At 38.8% G+C, this 21,117-nt stretch overlaps 2 protein-coding genes across 3 annotated transcripts in view; both read left to right on the forward strand.

Moving 5' to 3' along the window:
• The first annotated feature begins 3,354 nt into the window (after positions 1 to 3,354).
• Positions 3,355 to 15,017, forward strand: LOC117375664 (neuronal calcium sensor 1). 2 transcript variants are annotated; one of them, XM_033971967.2, is made up of 9 exons: positions 3,355 to 3,409; positions 4,042 to 4,156; positions 5,239 to 5,375; positions 7,788 to 7,812; positions 10,609 to 10,747; positions 12,103 to 12,181; positions 12,972 to 13,060; positions 13,136 to 13,213; positions 13,584 to 15,017. In XM_033971967.2, exons 3-9 carry the CDS (start codon positions 5,312 to 5,314, stop codon positions 13,680 to 13,682), a joined length of 573 nt encoding a protein of 190 aa, XP_033827858.1. In that variant the 5' UTR covers positions 3,355 to 3,409; positions 4,042 to 4,156; positions 5,239 to 5,311; the 3' UTR covers positions 13,683 to 15,017. The 2 variants fall into 2 exon arrangements, with proteins under 2 accessions (XP_033827858.1, XP_055080027.1); XM_055224052.1 differs by lacking the exons at positions 3,355 to 3,409; positions 4,042 to 4,156 and having other exon boundaries at positions 4,967 to 5,375.
• A 1,458-nt stretch (positions 15,018 to 16,475) lies between these two features.
• hmcn2 (hemicentin 2) overlaps positions 16,476 to 21,117 on the forward strand; it is a 36,706-nt gene continuing 32,064 nt past the window's right edge. The window contains exons 1-4 of the mRNA XM_055224228.1: positions 16,476 to 16,731; positions 17,919 to 17,989; positions 18,161 to 18,319; positions 18,584 to 18,706. Coding sequence (XP_055080203.1) covers positions 16,476 to 16,731; positions 17,919 to 17,989; positions 18,161 to 18,319; positions 18,584 to 18,706 — 609 coding nt within the window. The remainder of the gene's footprint in view (positions 16,732 to 17,918; positions 17,990 to 18,160; positions 18,320 to 18,583; positions 18,707 to 21,117) is intronic.

Raw genomic sequence — 21,117 nt, forward strand, 5'->3', positions numbered from 1 at the left:
ATCTTTAATCCTGTTGGCCTACTTAGGCAAGGCAAGTTTATTTGTATAGCACAATTCGTTCAGAAAGTAATTCAAAGTGCTTTACAGAATAAGAAAGACATTAAAATCACTCAAATAAAAACATAATAAAATTAACATTAAAACAGAACAGTGCAGAATAAAAATCTTTCAGTCATATGCACAGCTAAACAGAACTGTTTTGAGCCTGGATTTAAACATTGTTAAAGTAGAGTCCTGTCTCACATCTTCAGGAAGACTGTTCCAGGTTTTAGCTGCATAAAACTGAAACGCTGATTCTCCATGTTTAGTCCTGACTGTCCCTGAAGTCCTCAGAATGCGAGATGGTTCATGTGGCACTAACATTTCAGAGATGTACTTTTGTGCTAGGCCATGGAGAGACTTGTTCACAAGCAGAGCTGCTTTAAAGTCTATTCTTTGAGCTACAGGAAGCCAGTGCAGAGACCTGAGCACAGGACTTATGTGCTCGTACTTCCTGGTTCTGGTCAGGACCCGAGCAGCAGCGTTCTGGATGTACTGCAGCTGTCTTAACGCACGTTTGGAGAGGCCAGTGAGCAGGCTGTTACAGTCGTCTAACCTACTGGACAAGTATGCATGGACAAGTCTCTCTAAGTCTGGCTTTGACAGTATATTTTGATTTTTGCAATGTTTTTAGATGGTAAAAAGCTGCAGATGTTATTGATTTGATGTGGCTGTTAAAGTACAAGTCTGAGTCCATTATTACCCCTAGATTTCTAGCCTGATTTGAAGGCTTTAGAGAGAGAGACTAGAGGTGACTGCTGACATTTTCTCTATGTTTCTGTGGGCCAAAGATGATGACTTCAGTCTTGCAATTATGCAAAATTAACTTTTTGTAGCTACAACATCAGTAGTCTACTCAAAGTTATATTTTGATTGATTCATGCATGTTTGAAAAATCCTGTATTGTCTTGCGTTTGAGTCTTGAATGCTCAGAACATATTCCTGTTTTCACCTACCCCCTATCTCAGCCCACAAAAATGTACTTAGTTGTAATTGCTGAAATTAAGACTCTGAGTGATACATGTTGCGTTCCAAAATGTCTCATAGCCATTTATCAGAATAAATAAAACCATATTCTGCAGTTTTAAATTGGAAGTCATTGGTCCCATTTTTATTACTAGGACGTTTTATTGCAATATTCTGGTGTACAATGAACACAATGTAATACAATGTTCTACTACTTATGTTATAGTTAAAGTACTAAGTAAAAAAAACATAATATGTTTTCTTTAATTAAATTATCCATTCAAATATCCATAGTCATTGTACATATCATTCTTTTTAACAATAGCTCCTTTTTAGAGTCCGACCAACTTTCTTGTTTTTCTGTTGCCTGTTCCTTGGAGAGATTGTCATTTCATCATATAACTGGCATAAGTCGGCGGATATCTGCTTGTAGTCATTCTAAATTAACGTTAGGTGTTAAAGGCATTATACCACGCCCACTGCTGCTCTAAGACCTTCTTTGGCCTTTGGCCATACCATCTCAGGGAAGAGAAGTGATTGCATATTTATGGTGTCTTAAATTATAGATCCTTCGCCATATGGGATCCTCAAGTGGGCACCCTAGATAAAGCCTCAGGAAAATGTTATTGAACGGGTAGATTATTTCTCAGAGTTACACTTTAATTCATTGTGCCAAAACAAACTACCTGGAAGATCTCACATTCCACAGGGAGAGCACAGTTTAGAGCATTGGTAAAATAATAGGGTCGTGTCAGAAAGATCAGCTGATCTAATGGCGACAGGCAAATCACTGTACACTTCTGCATTAGAGAGAAGACAAGAGAACGATGCAACCTTTTATAAAAGTGTATTGAGTACATTTTTTACATGACATTATTGTATATTTTTCATGAATATAATTACATATTTTGGCAAATCTCTGCAGACCAGGAAGTTGATAACTTTTTGCCCTGACCCCACAAGGGAAAGACAAATACAAATATTTTAAAGCTTTAGTGCAACATACATGAACATTTGGTTGAGTATTTGGAAGTGTCAGTGTCTCTGTCATGTGGAGTTACAGGTATTTAGAGTTGTCCTGGCCTTTACTTAAAATCTGTGTTATTATTTTTTGTTTTTGATCATGGTTAGTAAAATGCTTGTGCTTTGTTTAGGGTTAAATTATACAGTATAAATGCATGTACATATTAATGTTGCCAGTTTTTGTTGCTAATTTCAGATTATGATCACAGATGTTTCTGTTAAGGATGCCCCTTGCTATTCTTTACCTTTGGAGTTATTATAGACTTGTCCTTAGACCTTGTCTAAATCCAGCTCACCTTTCTTTTATGACTCAGTGTCTTCCACTTTTGTGCAAAGTTGTTTTTCTGGCTATTTTTAAAACCACCATATATTGATGGATCAGATGACTCAAAGTTACAGCGCATCAAATGCCTAAACTGCCTTCAAACATTTTCAAATAGCCTGTAGAGGTAATAACTGCTTCACTGCAGTGTTTATATGCTAAATTATGATAAAGAGAGTTTGGAGTTTCTGCTTACCTCTTTGCTCAGGCATATAGCCTCCCTTCCAGTGGGAATACTGTAACTGCAGCTATCAGGGTGGGATAAGAGAGGGCAGGAAGAGCAGTGCATACTAAGCTGATACAGTCAGGCAGACATAATTCAGAGCCAACTCACATAAATGAGGTGCAGACTTCAAGCGGGTTATAAGACGATAGTGAGACAGTTGTTACAAGACAAAACTGAACATCTGCCACGGATGAGACCAGAATTTTAACATGCAGTGGATCTTCTAGAGGCAAAGAAAGAAAGAGCGTGATGTCTGACAAATATGATGAATGAAAACTTAGATAGAAAATAGAAAAAGTATCATCCCTGCATTATTCCCTTGGGCTTTAAAGAATCAATACACACGGAGACGTATTTTGAATTCCTTCTCTCTCTTTTCATAAAACTTGGCTGGCGTAGGATATACGTCAAATCAATAATGACTGTGAGCTGTGCTAGACAACACTAAGTGGGGCTGTATTATTGCCTTATTTTAATCTAGTCAACAGGAACGAGAACCATGTCATGTCAAGGAGCAGGCAGTGGAACTTGTGGGAAGAAGAGGGACTATGGAAACTTGTGCGCATTAACCTATGGCCTTAATCCGCCAAATGTTGAATTTATTATTAAATGAATTTAAAATAAAACGTGTTCACCGCCGAGCATGTAGTTTTGGAACAGGAGAGAGCGTGCGTGCTGCAGCGTCAGGGCGCGTGGCGGCGGCGCTGAGGCTGAGCGCACGAGCGCACAGGGTCCAGTGTGGCTACGTCACTGTCGGCAGAGCAGCACAGTCTCAGCAGAGGAACACAAGCACTACTGGGACTGAGCGGACCGCTTCCGCCTCTGCAGTCCAGGTAAAACGCATGTGCTTTTCATTCACTCTTCATAGCCTTTTCATGTTTATTTCAAGTTAGTTTATGTAGAGAATATTCCGTAAAGAGCATGTGCGTCCTGCCTATTGGAGTGCAGTCGTAAGTAGCTTCCTGCATGGTCGCTGCGGACTATAGTCGTAAACTGTATGTTGCTATGGCACTAGCCGGCAACATCCCACCTGCTGCAACATCAAATCAATATGCCTTTCCCAGCTCGTAAACTATGGCCATAACCAAATAACATGCATTTGACATGTTGACTCGCACAAACACCTCCTCCTTTGTCACTGAAGTTGCGTAAATGCGTTGACAGTTGAGTTAAGTGCTTTGTTTTCACTCTAAATGAATTAAGTTATTTAACAAGCCCGCCATTATTGCACAGGCTACGTTTATTTACACAAGTTTTCGTTTAATGACTCGGTTTCTCTCACCACATTCCGTTTTGCCTGCCACAATGAGCAGCTCAGTAATAGTCCGCTGCCTCTATTAAGTATTTTTCCAGTTAAGAGCTTTACTTGGTCTATGGCTCTAGGTTTAAGCACAGTCCATTTCCACTAAAGCAAATCACGTGTTTGCCTCTTGTTTTGTAAATGCTGTGTGTTTGTTTTCCCCAGTGTCTCAGTAATACTTAGGAAAGAAACGCTTGAGAGGACCCAAGATGGTGATTAGCAGCGTGGCACTCATGAGAAGAACATCGGTGTGTGTAGAGAGCAGATGTCTCTACTAAAGGTATCTAGTGTACTTAAGGCTGCTGCTGTGGTTAGTTAGAAATGTGTGCGTCAACACCAGGCCCATTCCTTACAAAGTCACTCCATTATTTCTCACAGAGGAGGAGATCACCGACCGTACCATACTGTTGTGAAGAAGGCCAGAGAGGGGGAGAAGTATGAGTCAGAATAGAGGAAAAAAAAGAAAATGTCACTTGTCAAATCCGCCTATAAGCTTGGGAGACAGCTCACATGCTTATTTTAAGAGCAAGGCCATATTTCTTTTTAGCTGCAAACTGGCATGAACCATGTAGAGACCCTACTTGTTTTTACTTTACTTTTTCATCTCATTATATTCAAAGTACAAATATCTCAAAATACTGAAAGCAGATTGTCAGAATGTGCAGATGGTCTAAGGTGAAAATGTACATACTGATTGTTGAATGTATTTGTGCATGTGAAAATAATCAACATAAATCACACGCTCCCGAGATGCTACACAAATAAGTACTTATTTTATCCTTTCTTGACTTTATTGCATGTTATAAAGTCTTACGTACATTAGCAGACACAACTGTTCCACCCTTAAAGTGAGTGATGAACGTCCCTTGCTTTTGTGGTTCACTCTTGTCCTTATCTGAGCTGTCAAAAGAGGAAGGATTCTTGTTCTCCAGTGACTTGCCCAAAGCAATAGCGATAGTGGTGGGAAAAGGAGGGGTAGGAGGAGTGTGAGAACAGAGAGAATTACTGTGAGGGAGTGAGCGTGCTTAACCCAGCCACCCAGTGACTCTTGTATCCAAGGACGAAGGTAGCAACGCATCTAAACGCCTCTATTTCACCCACGGAGTGCTTTGAAGAAATGAGGCGACTGTATAGGCACTCAGGGCTCAACGACCTGCCAGCGCCTCTTCACAAGGCCCCTGGGGTTGTCCGACTGAAGAGCCAGGCCTACTGACCCAACCGTCACCATTACATCTTCAAACCAGTCACATTTAGCTCCAATGGCAACTGTATTTTTCTGTTCTCCAAGCTAAAAGGATGATTGTTTTGCCCCCACTACTGTCATCTTTATTGAATCTGAACTGGCTTCTATATTGTTGGCAGAGGAGCGAAGGACAGACGAGGAGGTAGAAGGTGGTGCGCTGTGCCAAGCTGGATTTGGGGAGAGGAGCTAAAGATGGGCAAATCAAACAGCAAGTTAAAGCCTGAGGTTGTGGAAGAGCTAACAAGAAAGACATATTGTAAGTATTTCAAAACTCATAGCATTCACGTTACACATTATTGACTCAAGGTAGAGCTGCACGGTTTGGGAAAAAATATCTGATTGTGTTTTTTTCATAAAAGAATCACATTTCAGAACATTCTTGTACAGATTTAAACTACAGGGTTAGCAGCTTCGTGCAGAATGGTACAGAATATTTTGTTGTTTGTGGGTGAAATTATGGTATTTCAAAAACTGCAGGCTTTGAAATGCGCTAATTATGTCCATTCACATTGCAATTTCATTTGATTGTGATTATTCCTGCAGCCCTAAATCAAGGTATTGCATTTAATATCAAGTAGAAACCCACCAATAAAGCAAAAATAACCCCCCTTGAGATGTTATATTAATCAGTTGTGTGTTATTTCTGGAGCACAGCATTATTGTTATTATTGAAGCAGTGCAGGTGCGGGTGGGAGTTGCTATCAATTGGCTGCTTAATGACAGTGTTATTTGTATGGGGGCTCTCTTGGCGGCAGAACCCAGGCTGGTTGTTGTGGCAGGAAATTGCTGTGGAGGAAGATTGGGCGTCGTGCTGGGCAGGGCTGCTCTGTGCTGTCCTTCTCACTATTTCCATTCCTCTCTCCTTCCCTCTCTTCTCTCTTCTCTCACTCCACTGCTCTCTTACCCTTTACCTTGTCTCCCTCCCTTTAGCTTTATCCCCTAATTGCCCTCTTTCAGCGAGGAATGGAATAGTATAATTAGGATCTTATCTGGTTAACATCGCTGAGAGGGCCGCAGTGCCTTTTCTCCCCTTATGCTCACTCTCCCATGTATGGTGACTACGGTCCCTTCCTTCATCGTGTGCCTCGTTCTAGTGCCCTCCCGTGAGAAGCATTGTCTGCCATCTCCTTTTCCTTCTTTCTTCTTGACAGATTGGGGACTTAGTGAATTTCTCACTGCCTATGTGTCTTTGTGACTATTTTAGACCATTGTTTGTCTTTTGTGACAGACAAATAACAAGACAGGAGAGGGAACAAGATTTGTAGTGTTTAAGCCATATTGAGCTTGTGGATATGCATCTTTAGTCACGGCTCCAGAAACTATAGCAACTCACACGTTGTACTGCCACAAGCAAGAACAAAGAGAGCATTATGCGTCTGTTCAAGTGTGTATTCCTTAAATCAACAATGAAGTCTCCCTCACTCGTGTCCCCTTTGATATCAGCTGTCTATGACATCACTGTAATGTGACAATATGTGAGAATTTCTACAAGAATATTCCTAAAATGCACAAATCCAGATTGGTGAATATTTCCTGTGGCAACCCTTGATGAAAAAACACAAAAATGATTGATGAATTATGATGAAATGACTTATTAAACATCAGAACATCTTCTGTCCCAGTTTTTTCCACTACTGTAGAAAGGTTCGTGGTGACAGTCTAAGCTGAATATTTCATAACAAACCCTGCAGTGGCAACATGCAGAGCCAGTCTGCACGCTCCTGTATGTGGCATTATTTTACACTGGTCATTACCAAGTAATGTATCAAATCATACGTGTGGTGAAATGCCTCACTTTTATACTGCTTTGCCTTTTTTGGGTCAGTTCACTGGTGACAGGTCTGGGCCACTGCCATGAGATTGACCCTGACATTTACTGCTCAGACAGGGTCACATGATGTAGGTGAAGTGCACAGAGCATTTTAAAGTTGAACCTTGAAAGGACAGATTAACTCTCCTTCCCTAAAAGTACCACTGAACTGCACCTTAGTCCAAGTTTTCATAACATAGTAAATAATATAACATAGCAAAACATTTTTATGTCTGATGTATGATTTCTGTCCTGATATTTTTTCACTCTTTATATGTTTTGTCTCATTTATATATATCAACATAGAAAAAGAAAGTTAAACATTAACATTGAAATTATCAATTAACCCTGAAACCAGCTTGCCTTGAAGTTTTTTCATTAACTGTGGACTGTTTAGATACACAAAATTACTTTAACGTTTTGCAGAAAGTTTCCCTTGAAGGACTGCCTAGTTCAATAGAATTTAACGTCTTGAATTGATTTCTAGACACTCTTTTCATTAAGATCCCTTGGAGATGTGAAGTTTAAAATTGGTTGGGATACTTTAGAGAAAGTAAAGTGCAGTGATGTCCCTGTGGGGTTGGTTGGATTTGATTCTGACAAATAATAGTGCTTGAGTTGGCATTCTAATTCTTCAAAACCTTTCATTGCAAAAGTCTTGTTTGCCTTTCAAAGGTTACCTAACCTTAACTCCCTCTACCCATTTACTCCACTGCCCTGCTGCTTCTTTCTAAATAGTTTCAGCATTGTACAACTCTGCAGTTTGTATTAAAATATTATAAAGCAGAGACAATATTATACATTTGAAATTATGAGAACTTCTTTTCAGCTAATGTCTGTCTTTCTTTTTCCCCTTAGTCACGGAGAAAGAAGTACAACAATGGTAAGTAAACTATGCTGTCTATGAGTTTGGTTTTGTTTCCTTTGTTGTAAACTATTATATTATAATATTGTACTGGATATGCAGTATATTTATTATCTCACCATGAAGTCCAGATTCTTCTAAGATGAAAAAATACAATTGAAAAAGCATAGTGTAGTATCAGTGTCTGGTGAATGACTTATTCTAAGCCTCCCTTTCCACTCCATAGAGAATGATGCAGTCTAAAAATAAAGTGACTTTGAGCTTGATAACACTCACACAAACGGTTTCAAGCTGCATTCAGCGATCTTTTTGTACTGTTTGCAAAACGCATTTCTGACAACAGACATCATTTCCACTTGGCCACACACTTCCATGATTTTTTTTGTTTAGTCAGTGTGACCCTCACCAGCATCACCATATTTTAGCAGTCTCTGTTCTGCTCCTGCTGTGTGCTGTTTAGTCTGTAAAAGTTAGTGACTCATAAAAATGGCTGTAATTATTTCTCTTATAAAGATCAAAGCAATAGCGTCATTTTTATTCTCTGATGCTGCAGTGTGCTTTGTGCTTTGTTGAGAGTATCAGATGAGAGGGACCACTGAAATAAAGTGATCACTGTTGCATGTTCACACCACTTGGGTTTAGCATTTCACAAACCCATTCTGCATGCATGAAAAGAGCGGTGCCAAGAGAGCCCAGTAGTGTGCCCTTGTAGTTGTTTTATAGTGGGAGCAGCCAGGCTACACACAACTGCAGCAGCATTAGACAAATGCATTGACTGGTATAGCTATGGAGCCGTCTCTTACCCATGGGTGTTATTTAGCTCAACGTCACTCTCTTTGAAATGAAAGTTTTTGCTTGGGTCCACACTCGAAGATCAACAGCAATCAACACAACGGAGTGTGAGGGAAGAATGGGACTTTTACCAGGGGAAATGCCAGATGGTGTGTAATTAGAGCACAGGCGCACACACAGAAGAATTAGCAAGAGTAGATAAATGCCTGTGTTATGCATTAAATTTGTTCTCATTTCTAATTCCCCACTCAGGAACTTCATTAGTATGCTGGAGGCTTATCTGAAATCAATAACAAAACGCCATAGTGCAGTGATGTCCCTGCCAGTGAGGCAGGAGCAAAGTCCTGCAACAACTTCTTGGCTAACCACCGGGGTCGTTGCCAAAGTGATGCAGAGAGTGCCAGCAATAAATACTTTATCTTCATCCTGGCTCCCGCTGTGGCCTGATACACAATGTCATGTCTGCTTTGTCCCTGCTGGCTACTGTTACACTCTTTCAAGTACAGTTCGTGCGTCTTAGCACCCAAATCAGACTTGTTGTTTGATGTGTTGAGTTTGTGATGAAGATCCGGGCTGGAAACAGCTGACGTTTTGAAAACTTGTTTACTCTTGCAAACCTGTGTTTGCAGTATTTATGGAAATCACTTTTTTAAAGTAAGTGTAATAATATACTCAATATGCAGTTAGACATGTTTTTTAACTTTTATTTAACCAGGAAGACCTCGCTGATATTAAAAAATCTCTTTTTCAAGAGTATCCTGGCCAAGGAGCAGCTTAAACAACAAAGAAGCATTGAACCCATCTGCATTACATTATGTGCAATTAATTGAATTCAAATTCAATCAAATTCAATCAAGTTAATCAATTAATTACAATCATTGCACCCAATGATTACAAAAGTGACACTAATCTCTGAAGTGTTTTCTGTGAACATGCATGTGTTTGTGTGAATGAATAATGTCCCTCTGTATGGAGCCTTCACCTTGTAGAATATGATGTATAACAGCTTTTTTCCTAGATTTAGGGATGGTCTGATATAAATTTTTTAAGGGATCCAGTTGAGAAACTTATGTATTTATGTTTATAGGTTTTAGTAAACTGCACAAACTAACTTTTCACTTTTGTACATAAAATTGTTTATCATATTGAATTTCAGCCTAATTGCGCTTCCATTTTAACTAATCAGTCAGTTCCAAAAGACAAATCTGATGCACTGATGACAAACTGGCACATGTGTACACTACGGGCAAATATCTGCAAAGTTTTCAGTATTGGACCAATACCGATATCATGTTGCCAGTATGATATACTGTCCATCATTACTTGATGACGCAGCCATGCACATATGTCCAGTTTATTTTTAAACTGCATATGTTTTCTTAATCAATTTGCTTTTGGCTAAGACACATGTCAAATATTACTTTTGTAATATTAGCATTATTTTTTATATTCTCACTGTGCCTTTTAGTCATCATTTCCCCATTTCCATTTGAGCCAGAAATAGCAGAGTGCGTAATCTCAGATTTGAAAAAAGAGTGAAGTGGGTCTAGAGATGTGTTCTGGCCTTCGTCGGTCTCTCACTCTCTCTTCAGCCGTAATTACAGACTAGCCATTGCGCCCCTACGTCACAATCGCTGATGATCTAGATTTAGAACAAAAGCTTTCTGCTGAGCTTTTTATAATTTGTGTTATTCCATTAATTTAATTTCAGTCATGTCTGACACTTACTTCAGTGTTCTTTGACCTGGACAAGTAGGCATCAGTGTCCCTCTATGAAGGTGTACAATTGCCACCTTTGAGTGACTGCGCTAGAAATTACTTAGGAAACCTTTCTATTTTTAAGCTAAAAGAGAAGTCGGTCAGTAGACATGCTCTTTAAAAAGATGAATGGATATCTGATGACGAATAGAGCTTCCAAAGTTTTCAGAAAATACTGTCAGGGAATTTACCTTGCCAAGTGAACACATCAGCCTTAATATTAAGTTATTTCTAATCATGATATTATTGCACTGTATGTTCCAGGTACAAAGGTTTCATCAAAGACTGTCCGAGTGGGCAGCTGGATGCTGTTGGCTTTCAGAAGATTTACAAGCAATTCTTCCCCTTTGGAGATCCCACAAAGTTTGCCTCTTTCGTCTTCAATGTATTTGATGAAAATAAGGTTTGTTTGACTTTTTCTTTAGATGTTTACAGCTTGAGTGCAACTTTGTGTATTTTTTATGAATGATGGGCACACATCATTACATAAGCCACTAAGAAAGGCAAAGAATATGTCCAAAAAAGTCCCAGAAAAGGAGAAACATACGAGCTTCAGTGCACACCTTCCAAGTGTTTATTTACATTATACACATTATTTTGACTTCATATTTAGGAATACATTATAGTGCCCAAAACCACTTTAAAAAGCATATTAAAATAATCAGCTCCACCATTGATCAAGAGTAATCACTGTTAAGTTATTACTGTTAAGTTAAGTTAAGGATATGAATTACATTGAGGGAAGTTTATTGCATGTGGATTCTATATTTACTAATCAAATAATGCAGAGGTGCCTAAGCTGGTTTAAGATTCAGCAAAGCCAGAATTATAATGTATTTATTTATTTATTTTTATTATCAATGCATTATATGTGTTTAACACTACCATGGATTGAAATAAATTGGGCAATAGAAATAGAAACACCTACATATTGTTAGTATTTTTTCCCTCTGGGGTTTTGTGGTTCATAATAGTGCATTTAAATGAACAGCATAATCATTGCCTTTCCCCATTGTGGCCCAGACTAATTGAATTGAGTTGGAAGGCACGGTGCAAAGTAACACCTCCTGGGATGTGTGTGGCCCCTGGAGTGTATTGACTTAAGTGAGGATCATTTCTCGAGACAGACCCTCAGACTGATGTTAATCTATGACCCTCATTAGGCATAGGGCCCCTGTAGTTAAAGAAACATTGATCTTAACTGTCTTTTACAACGTGACCAGGAGTGTATGATTCAGGGATTAGTTGCTCAGATGTCGAGTGAACATAGGTAATACTGATGGGCAAGAGATATACTATTATAGAACTGTGTTATATTGCAGTATGCTGAAATGAAATATCTGTTTAATAGTGTAATTACCCTACGATCTGTATTATTCACACTCGTTATCATGACACAACTTCAACTAGAGCTAAGCCAGGAATAAACCAGACAAATACAATTAAAATAAAGAACAAATCATTTAGCTAGTTTCTATGAATATTTGTCAAATATTTGTAGACATTCATAATTGTGAAGGGAAATGTGCCAAGCACATTCACTCTGCTTTATGATCCAGTTGCATCCATCTTCCTCATGACCATAGGTGACACACTTCTGCCTCCGGAGGGAACCAGGTGCAGCACAAAAATAGCATTAGACTTGAAGCTAACTCCTGGCCCTGATTTAGCCAGCACAAAATAAAGAACTGCAAGGTGTTATTTCTAGGTATAGAGGTGTGAATGAAGCAATGTCTGGATTTCTCTTTGTCACATCAGGATGGACGAATTGAGTTTTCTGAGTTCATCCAAGCTTTGTCTGTCACGTCTCGGGGGACCCTGGATGAGAAGCTGAGATGTAAGATGATTACACTGTGTGTTTGTGTTGGTTTGGATGAAATCAATCAAGCAATTAAATTGGAAAGCCAAGATTCAGCACAAACATGGACAGAGGATGGCGCTGTCCAGTGAATGAATATTGCATTACATAGTGCATGAGTTTATACCACATCTTTTAAAGAAGCTCACCATAATTTGTATGAAGATACTCATTTGATAATATAGGACTGGCAGCCACAGTAATCTATAAATATACAATACTCAATACTTAATGACAGAAACATAATAACTAACTACAGATGTAAAATGATAAATAAAAGGACACCCATGTTAGAGATGCACCTATCCAGCTTTTTCAATTCTGATACTGATTTCGATACTGTAGCTTCAAGTATCTGCCAATACCCAATATCAACTAATACTACTGCAGAGACTGAAAATTGTATTTCATTCCTTTAAGCAAAAATAAATTAAGACAATACTGATCAAAATGTGTTATGTAACTGTTATTTATCTCTTACGTAATGACATAATGAGACTTTCTGGGCCGACTACAACCAGTAAATGAGCTAATTACTTTGATTTATATGTCCATGTCGACTGAATCAATATTTGGAACCCAATATCCAATCCAGCCAATTTTTCAGTATTGTCGCTGATATCTGATACCAGTATCGGATCAGCGCATCCCTAATCCACATGATACCTAAAAATGCAATCACGCCTGCATTGCTAGTATATTTTATGTTATTGCAGACTGTTTTTTTTTGAGTATGTTATGTCTAAAAGCATTTTTCTTCTTTGTACAGGGGCGTTTAAACTGTATGATCTTGATAATGACGGCTACATCACCAGAGATGAGATGTTAAACATTGTAGATGCCATATATCAGATGGTGGTATGTTTTATCACAGTGAAGACCATTTTGAACTTTTGAAAACATGAATGATAACACTAAGCTTATATGTGTTAGGGAAACACTGTGGAACTCCCTGAGGAAGAAAACACACCAGAGAAGCGCGTGGACCGTATATTTGCAATGATGGACAAGGTTAGTCTCATGGACTATTAGATGATTATGATTCTGAATATGTCACTTTAAATATTTGCATTATTAGCATTGATTTATTCTTCTCTGCCTGTGGAGACCTTTAAGGGTTTATGAGGTCACTGTTACATTAACACCTGTTATCCATCTATCTCATATCTTTTCAGGCTTTGTACATTTAAAAGTCAGTCTGTTTGAACATGCTATATTGTACAGAGCACTTGATTTGTGTTGTACTGTGTGGTTACCATCCAAGTAGCTCTTTGAAGCAGAACTCAGTAGGAAATAGCATTAAACTTCTTCGCCCCCTGCTGGTAGCGTTATGTAAATTGCATCTGTTCAAGTTCACTGACATTTGATGTTTTTCTTCCAGAATGCAGATGGGAAGTTGACTCTGCAGGAATTCCAGGAGGGTTCAAAGGCAGACCCCTCAATTGTTCAGGCATTGTCACTTTACGATGGACTTGTGTAGTAATGTGAGGTGAGTAGAGTAGGGCACTAACAAGCTTCAACAACAAAACTCCAGCACCTGAACTTATCCATTCAGTGTTATCAAAATACAAAGAAATTCTGGTACATGAATTAAAACCAAAGCAAATATGGCAGATCCCGCTCAGTTTGTTGCCATGAATTATTCATTAGCCGCATCGTTGCTGGCAATGAAATACTGTAGTCTTGCAGCGCTGAGTGAGGAGCCCCTCTCACACTAATGTAATATGCTGGCTGATGCCAATTGTTGCTGACATCCTGCTCAGTGTTTTGTCAACTGCAAAGAGAGCCTATGAATACATATTTTTCCAAGTATGTTTGGTGGTTTTGAGAGAAAGCAAAACCCATGCATCTTTCATGAAATCAGATACTACAGTGTATGTTTAAGATCAGACACTTCTATATAGTCCAATATCACCCTACTCCATCATCACAAGTAGAGAAAGAAGTGTGACCAATTTAAGTTACTCATCCGAAGAGGACTGTGAGCGCTTGTGCCTGTACCTCTGCATTTCCAGCTCTTAACACATCTGTATCTTCTGTTACGGCAAGAAATTCTGACGTGACAGTTATATAGCACTACAAATCTGCAAGCCTTGTATTGTCAATCCTCTGCTGACACTTTAAAGAACCGAATCTTTTGCAAAAATGTTGCATCGAGAAACTTGGGAACTAACTTGAAGGAATTGTGCTGCTGATCCACAAAAAGTGACTCACTTTCAAGAGATTGTGGAAAAATAACAATGAAAACATGGACTGAAATCTTAAAACTGATTTGTGTAAATTGTATAATGTAAATATAATGGTAATTTATTTTCTGCTTTGTTCCGTTTGTGGAAGTTTCTTTATGAAAATGGAATGATGTTAAATTTTTTATTGATGTTCATTTGTATTGCACTGTTCTTTTCATTAATATTAATGTAGGGTTACTTTTACAGAGGGAACAGGGTTTTTATTTGGACATGAGTGTTAAAGGAGTGGGATGTTTTGTATAAATTATTTTACTATGTTTGTTTCTTGTTCCACATCCTTGTTAGAAATAGTGTTTTCGTGTCGCTGAAAGTCGGCTTCAATCTACCCTCGGCACAGACAATAGCGGGATGATTTTAGAGGCACTGCTTTCATCACCTCTGGTTGTAAAGCTTTTGTGAGCTTTGTGTTTACAGCTCTCTATCTGTTCTGTGTCCAGAGCATGTGAGGAGGTCTTTTTATTTCCTCATTGATGAGGGTGTTCTTTTGGAGTTAATGCCTTATGGAATTATGTCACTACATTATTCATGTAATATTATAAGAGCACAGAATAAATGCATTTTATGGCTATTAGTGCTTGTAGGATTTTTTTTATTTTATTTTATTTTGTTTTGGGTTTTTTTTTTAGCTTCCAAGTCCATTATGTTGCTACATTTTATTATTATTATTATTATTATTATTATTATTATTATTACAATGAAACTAACCCCCACTTGCACTTCTTGACTCTTATCACTGTATTAACAATGTAAAAAAGTGCAGGCAAATTGCTGTGTGAGACTTGATGCATGTTTTGCTTTCAAACACACATATGCCAACATGATGTACGCTTGCACAGAATGGTTGTATTATCTACAGTGAACTGCATAAAGCTGTGATGTATCAACATTAATGGCTGAGCCATCTTTGTAAGCCTTTGTGTTCAAGCTTCTGGGATTTACTTGTGACTGGGCCTGCTCAGGCCTGCTGGATTTTCTATTTATTAAACATAATACATATCAAGAATGGATTCTCTACTATATATGACAGTTGCCGCACACTGCAAATATTGCTCAGAATAGTGCTCAGAAAGATTCATTATGGTTAAAATTTACAACAGAAAAGAAGTGCGCAGTCCTAAACTCAATATCTACTTTTAGCCTTACAGTAAACTATGACAGATACTAAACGAGCATCTCCTAAAATGTTTTACACCCACAGCATAAGACGGTCCCATATTTTATACTTTCTGTGTGGAGTGTAAACAGTCTATGAGGGGGGGGGGGGGGGGGGGGGGGTGTTTCTCTGTCTCTTGGTTTCATCATCAACTCACAACCTGCCCATGAGGATGTAGTTCGGTGTAGATCTGGTCAGGGCTTTACGGGGACAAAGATGAACTAACTGTCCAAAGATGAGCGTCAGGGCGCGGTGCACAGTATCCTACAGCTCCATCATCTGTAGGCTGGGCGGGATATTTCACACAGGCTAGTGTAAAATTAGACTGGTGTCAACAGTATAAACTGTCTATTTTTAAAGTGATACTGTTGCTGTGACAATTTTCTGGTCGTGTTCAAAATGACAAAGTCCAGACTTGTGTCTGTAACGTGCGTAAAACCGTTTCAAAGCTACGTCTCCGGGGCCCGCCGCGTCTGTGTGGCAAATTGAATTGAACGGGAATGTCGGGCAGAGTTAAAGCCTGGAAGTCCGTGTAGGGTCAAGTTACGTACACACACGCGCGCGCACACAATCAGGTTGGGTCTCGGGAACTTTTAATACACATCTCCGCCCCCGTTTGAAGCGTCAGAGAGCTCTCCAGGGGCTCTCCGGCGCTCAACTGGTCTACATGCTTCATTCAGTTCAAACTTTACGCACGGACGTAGTCATGTGGAAGTCCTTTACACTGGAATTTTGATTTAATCTTTTTCATCTTTCTTTGTGGACAACCTGTTTACTTTTCTTTACTTGCATCAATTCAAACGTGAAATTATTAGGGTTCTTTGTAATTTTGACTGATTTCAGTTTTGACAGATGTTGTAAAACTTAAAACATGTCCGCTGTCTTAAGGTGCCTTATTTTGGCGCTCTGTGTCAGCGCGCACCGACTTTTGGCAGATCCCCGGTTAGACGACGTCCATGAATCCGCTGACAGCGCCTCGACCCTGGCCTTTGTCTTTGATGTAACCGGCTCCATGTACGACGATCTCAAACAGGTGATCGACGGAGCCTCACGGATTCTGGAAAAGACTCTGAGCCGGAGGACCAGACCAATCAAAAACTTTGTCCTAGTCCCCTTCCATGATCCAGGTAACTCACTCAAAATCACAATATTGTACAGTTACACAGCATTAATTTAATGTTATCACATTTTCACATGCATTAAATACCTAGAGTTGGGGAAAAAAAACAAAAAAAAACTTCTCACTGAAGCTGTCCTGACACTGAACAATATGTAAACTGATGTTGTAACAAGCTCCAACACATCTTCATCCCTGATGCCCATTCAATAACTTGTAGTTGTATAAAGAGCATCATAAAAACATGAACTAGCAGGCCACTTAATCCAGGTGTGCCTTTACACACAGAAGTCTTCTGGACAGGTAAACCTTTAAACTGTATGTGCCGGTGCCCTGTTTGGGAAAGTTGCTTCCTGAAAATAAGAGTTCTCTAATGGGGGGCAGGGTGTTTGAGTCCTGATGAGAAGCATATGCTGTCTGCTTGTGTGTAATTACCCCAATCACCCCTGTGCCACCCCCACCCCTTTCTATGCTAAAGTCTATAGAAAGCCCTCTTCAGGCAGACCACTGCAGTCCTGGGCCAGGGGGGATGGTGACTGCTTGCACCAACTCCCTACAGATTTAGAATTTAATGTGCCCTGCCCTTGAGGGCCATGTAAACTTTGGAGATCCCCAGAGGAGCTTCTCTACCTAACAAAGGGGCGTGACAGTGCTGTCAGTTTTTACATGCACTCATGAGGCGCAAAGAGGAACTTGAAAGCATCCTCTGTCAGAAGATAGATTAAGGACGCCTCTGAAATGTCACTGACTTCACACACATCTGCAAGCTCTGTATCATTAGTTTCACAAGCAGACAAACTGGCTGTTAAAATGACAAGCACAGACAGAAATGAAGGCGCTCCATCTCAAGTGATAAGTGTCGGGATAAATTGACAAAGAATAGACTTACATTATGCCTTTTTATATTATAATGTGTTGTGCTAACGTTCAGAGTTTATCAGTTGTTAGCAGAAGACATTCAAGTTGGTGCCATAGCCATATTTTCCTGATATAGATGAAAGAAATCAAGCAAAACAGCATGCCAGTAACAGATGCTCCAAGTAATCATACTTAGGGAGATGAAGTTTGTTTTCTTCGTGTGATGATGTTTGGCTATTTGCATAAAAATAAAACACAATTGCTTAATGTGTCTTTTCCAATCTCTCTTCTAAATTGCATGCATGTGTTAATCTCCTGTTGTCAACCACTATAATACAGATATTGGACCTGTTTCCATTACTACTGACCCGAAAAAATTCCAGAAGGATCTCCAAGAGCTGTTTGTCCAGGTGGGAACCATAACATGGATTTCTGTACTGGATTTGTACCACTGTGTATACTAAAGCATGCTCTGTAACTAGGTCAGTGGTCAGCATGTTATGAGAAGAATTGGTGTTTTAGATTCATGAGAAACCTTTTTTAACTCGTGTTTTCTCTTGTGTGACTGTGTTGTGGAACAGGGAGGCGGCGATTGTCCTGAGATGAGTGTAGGAGCCATAAAGAAAGCTCTGGAGGTATCTTTGCCAGGATCCTTCATTTACGTCTTTACGGACGCCAGGGCCAAAGACTATCGCCTCAAACGGGATGTCTTGCGGCTCATCCAGCTACGCCAGTCACAGGTGCATGCCAAACTATCAAATATCCTTTAGTGAATTAAGTTTATAACAAGTACTCTTTTACAATTATTTGCTTCTTCCACTGCTGCTACTGTCACAGCTGTTTTAACTACAACTGTTAGTACTACTCTACTATTATACCTATAAATACTGTACTAGTGCCATTGCTTTTGCTAGTCCCACATAGTGAGTTGATTTAATTGAGCAATGTCTCCCAGTTGGTCCCCCGATGGCTAGAATGTAACTCCATTGTCCTTTGTCTCTCAGGTGGTGTTCGTTCTGACGGGGGACTGTGGGGACCGGTCCCAGCCTGGATACAGGGCCTACGAGGAGATCGCTGCCACTTCTTCGGGACAGATTTTTCACTTGGACAAGCAGCAGGTCAATGAGGTGAGTCCATGTTAGATTACAATTTTGAATTCATGGTGGCAGTGCTAATTAAAGCTACCATGAATGAACGATTTATAATGAATGTGGATAATGAAAGTGAGCAGGGAAGAAAGGAGTCTTTGTATCAGTGAGAAACCTGTATTTGTAGATGTCACTGGTGTAATTATAATAGGTAGCCTGTATAATCCTATTGTGTATGAGAAAAGCATTTGAAAAGAATAGTTTTTTGTTAATTTATGGGCTATGTCTTAGGTAATTAATACTTTTTTCACTTTTTTAGATATAACTACAAATAGAAGTAAGGATATTAGTACCTGAAAAACTTGAAATAGTCTCAAAACGTATTTGAGACATACATTGTGAAAAGGTAGGTCAATTGGACAACAATTTGACATTTAATTCAAAATGAGCCATTGTTTAATTGCCTTAAATTATACATAAAACTTTGTGATAAATTATAAGGCTTAAACTTTCTGGAGTAGCCTCCAGTCAGCCATGGCATAAGAGTAACAATGAATGAGGTTTTATGAATGTGATGTATATTACACTTCCCTGGTATGAGATACAGATGAGCTGTTTTTTTCTATGGGAAATAGCTTGTAACAGAAGCCCAGTCTAGAGCAGCCAAAGACAGCAGGGCTCACTTCCCAAGCAGACTTAAAAGAAGCCAGCATTTCCTTCTGAAGAGACACTGGTATCCCGCATGTCCACACAGGACATGGCTGGCTAGTGCTGAACAAGTGCCAACATTTGTGTGCTCTGGTGGCCCACTGAACCTCTGAACTCAGATCTGTTTCCTGTCAACTCATGCCTGCGTATAAACATACACACACCAATGGCTAATTTATTATGTACAAATGTGTGTCTTTAACATCAAATTAGGTAGCATAGAAGCAAGATTAAGGCAAGATATTGATGATCTTGATGTTCAATTTGAAGAAGAAAACAGGGTATTTCAGTGACTAGTGGTTGACAAAATGAAGTCTGTGTATCAGGTGGTACTTAAAGTGAGGATTAGCATACATTGTAAACCACTGTTTACCGGTACTTTTTAGACCAGGTTAAGTATTAGATTGTCTATGATTCAAATTTAGATTTTATTTGTCCATAAATGACAGGCAGGAATGAGTGTTGGAGGTTTTGATTCTTGCCAAATTTGTTGCCATCAATTCGAATGTAGCATTTCATTGCATGTGTCCAAAATATTACTTAAATACTGGCATTTTTTATGACAAATTGGCTTCCTCTTTTTACTGTTTTAAACACACAAAGAGAACATTTTTATTTTCAAATATTGGATACATTCTGAAATGCTCTGTTTTCAGAGCTCACTCATCGTTGATGTACTTTTACTAAATTCATGCAAATCCTTTAAGCCTCAAAATCCTCTGCAGTACAGAAACACTGTTAAATATTCGGAGGTCAATTTAAGCATGTAACTTTTGATACGTAAAAGGAAATAAAACAATATGATAACTCTAATCAGCAGATATGATCTGTCATGGCTTCTCTTTCCTCACACAGCTGCCCAGTGGAACAGGCTCCAAGTCTTTAGCACAACAGCTCATTGTCAGCTCAGCATATTGCACTTCTCACATTTGATTAGCACGAAAATCTGTTAACGGAAGCGTGAACAGGGAAATCCTCCCAAAGTCACACTGACTTAATAAGAATCCAGAGAGATGATGATGATGTAGTTTTAATCAGTGTACCATTTTCTTCCTTAAAATCCTTATAAGACAAGCTCAGTAATAATCCTATTGTTTTATGAGGTAGTGTTGATTTAAAAAATGGTGCTTTTTTTTTGTGTTCTGACCCAGAATACAAGCCAGTAATGGTAGTTTCTGATACTGTACATGTGGATTTGTCATTAAATGGATTCGCGGAGTTAAGAGAGGAAATGGCTCTTGCCAAATTTAGAATGTAACCCAAATACACTTTTTCTTTATTTTTATTCAAAATATTATGTCTTTACAATATTTTGTACAGGGGCCAGAAATGGCATGATGTGAGATTTTATCAGAGCCATTGGGAATTACACCAATTCTGAAAAAAAGAATTTGCTTACAATGAGCATTATGTATTTATTTTATTATGTATTTATTTAACTATAACATATAATTATTGAAATAAAACCATCCATTTAGATGTATTGATCTCTTGATTAGACATGTATTTTTGCTAAACGTATCCTAACTATAGTTGAAAAAAGTTTACATACACTATATAAAAGACACATAGACTTTTTTCTCATTGTCTGACATGAAGACTAAACTTTTCCTCTTTCCTTCCAAATTAGGCTTATCAAAATTATTTCTATTTGCTAAATGACAGAATAATGATGAGAGGATTTTCTTTCATTTCTGTCTTCAAAGTCAAATGTTTACATACATTCCTTTAGTATTTGGTAC

The sequence above is a fragment of the Periophthalmus magnuspinnatus genome, chromosome 9, assembly GCF_009829125.3.
Source record: "Periophthalmus magnuspinnatus isolate fPerMag1 chromosome 9, fPerMag1.2.pri, whole genome shotgun sequence".
NCBI classification, from domain to species: Eukaryota; Metazoa; Chordata; class Actinopteri; order Gobiiformes; family Gobiidae; genus Periophthalmus; species Periophthalmus magnuspinnatus.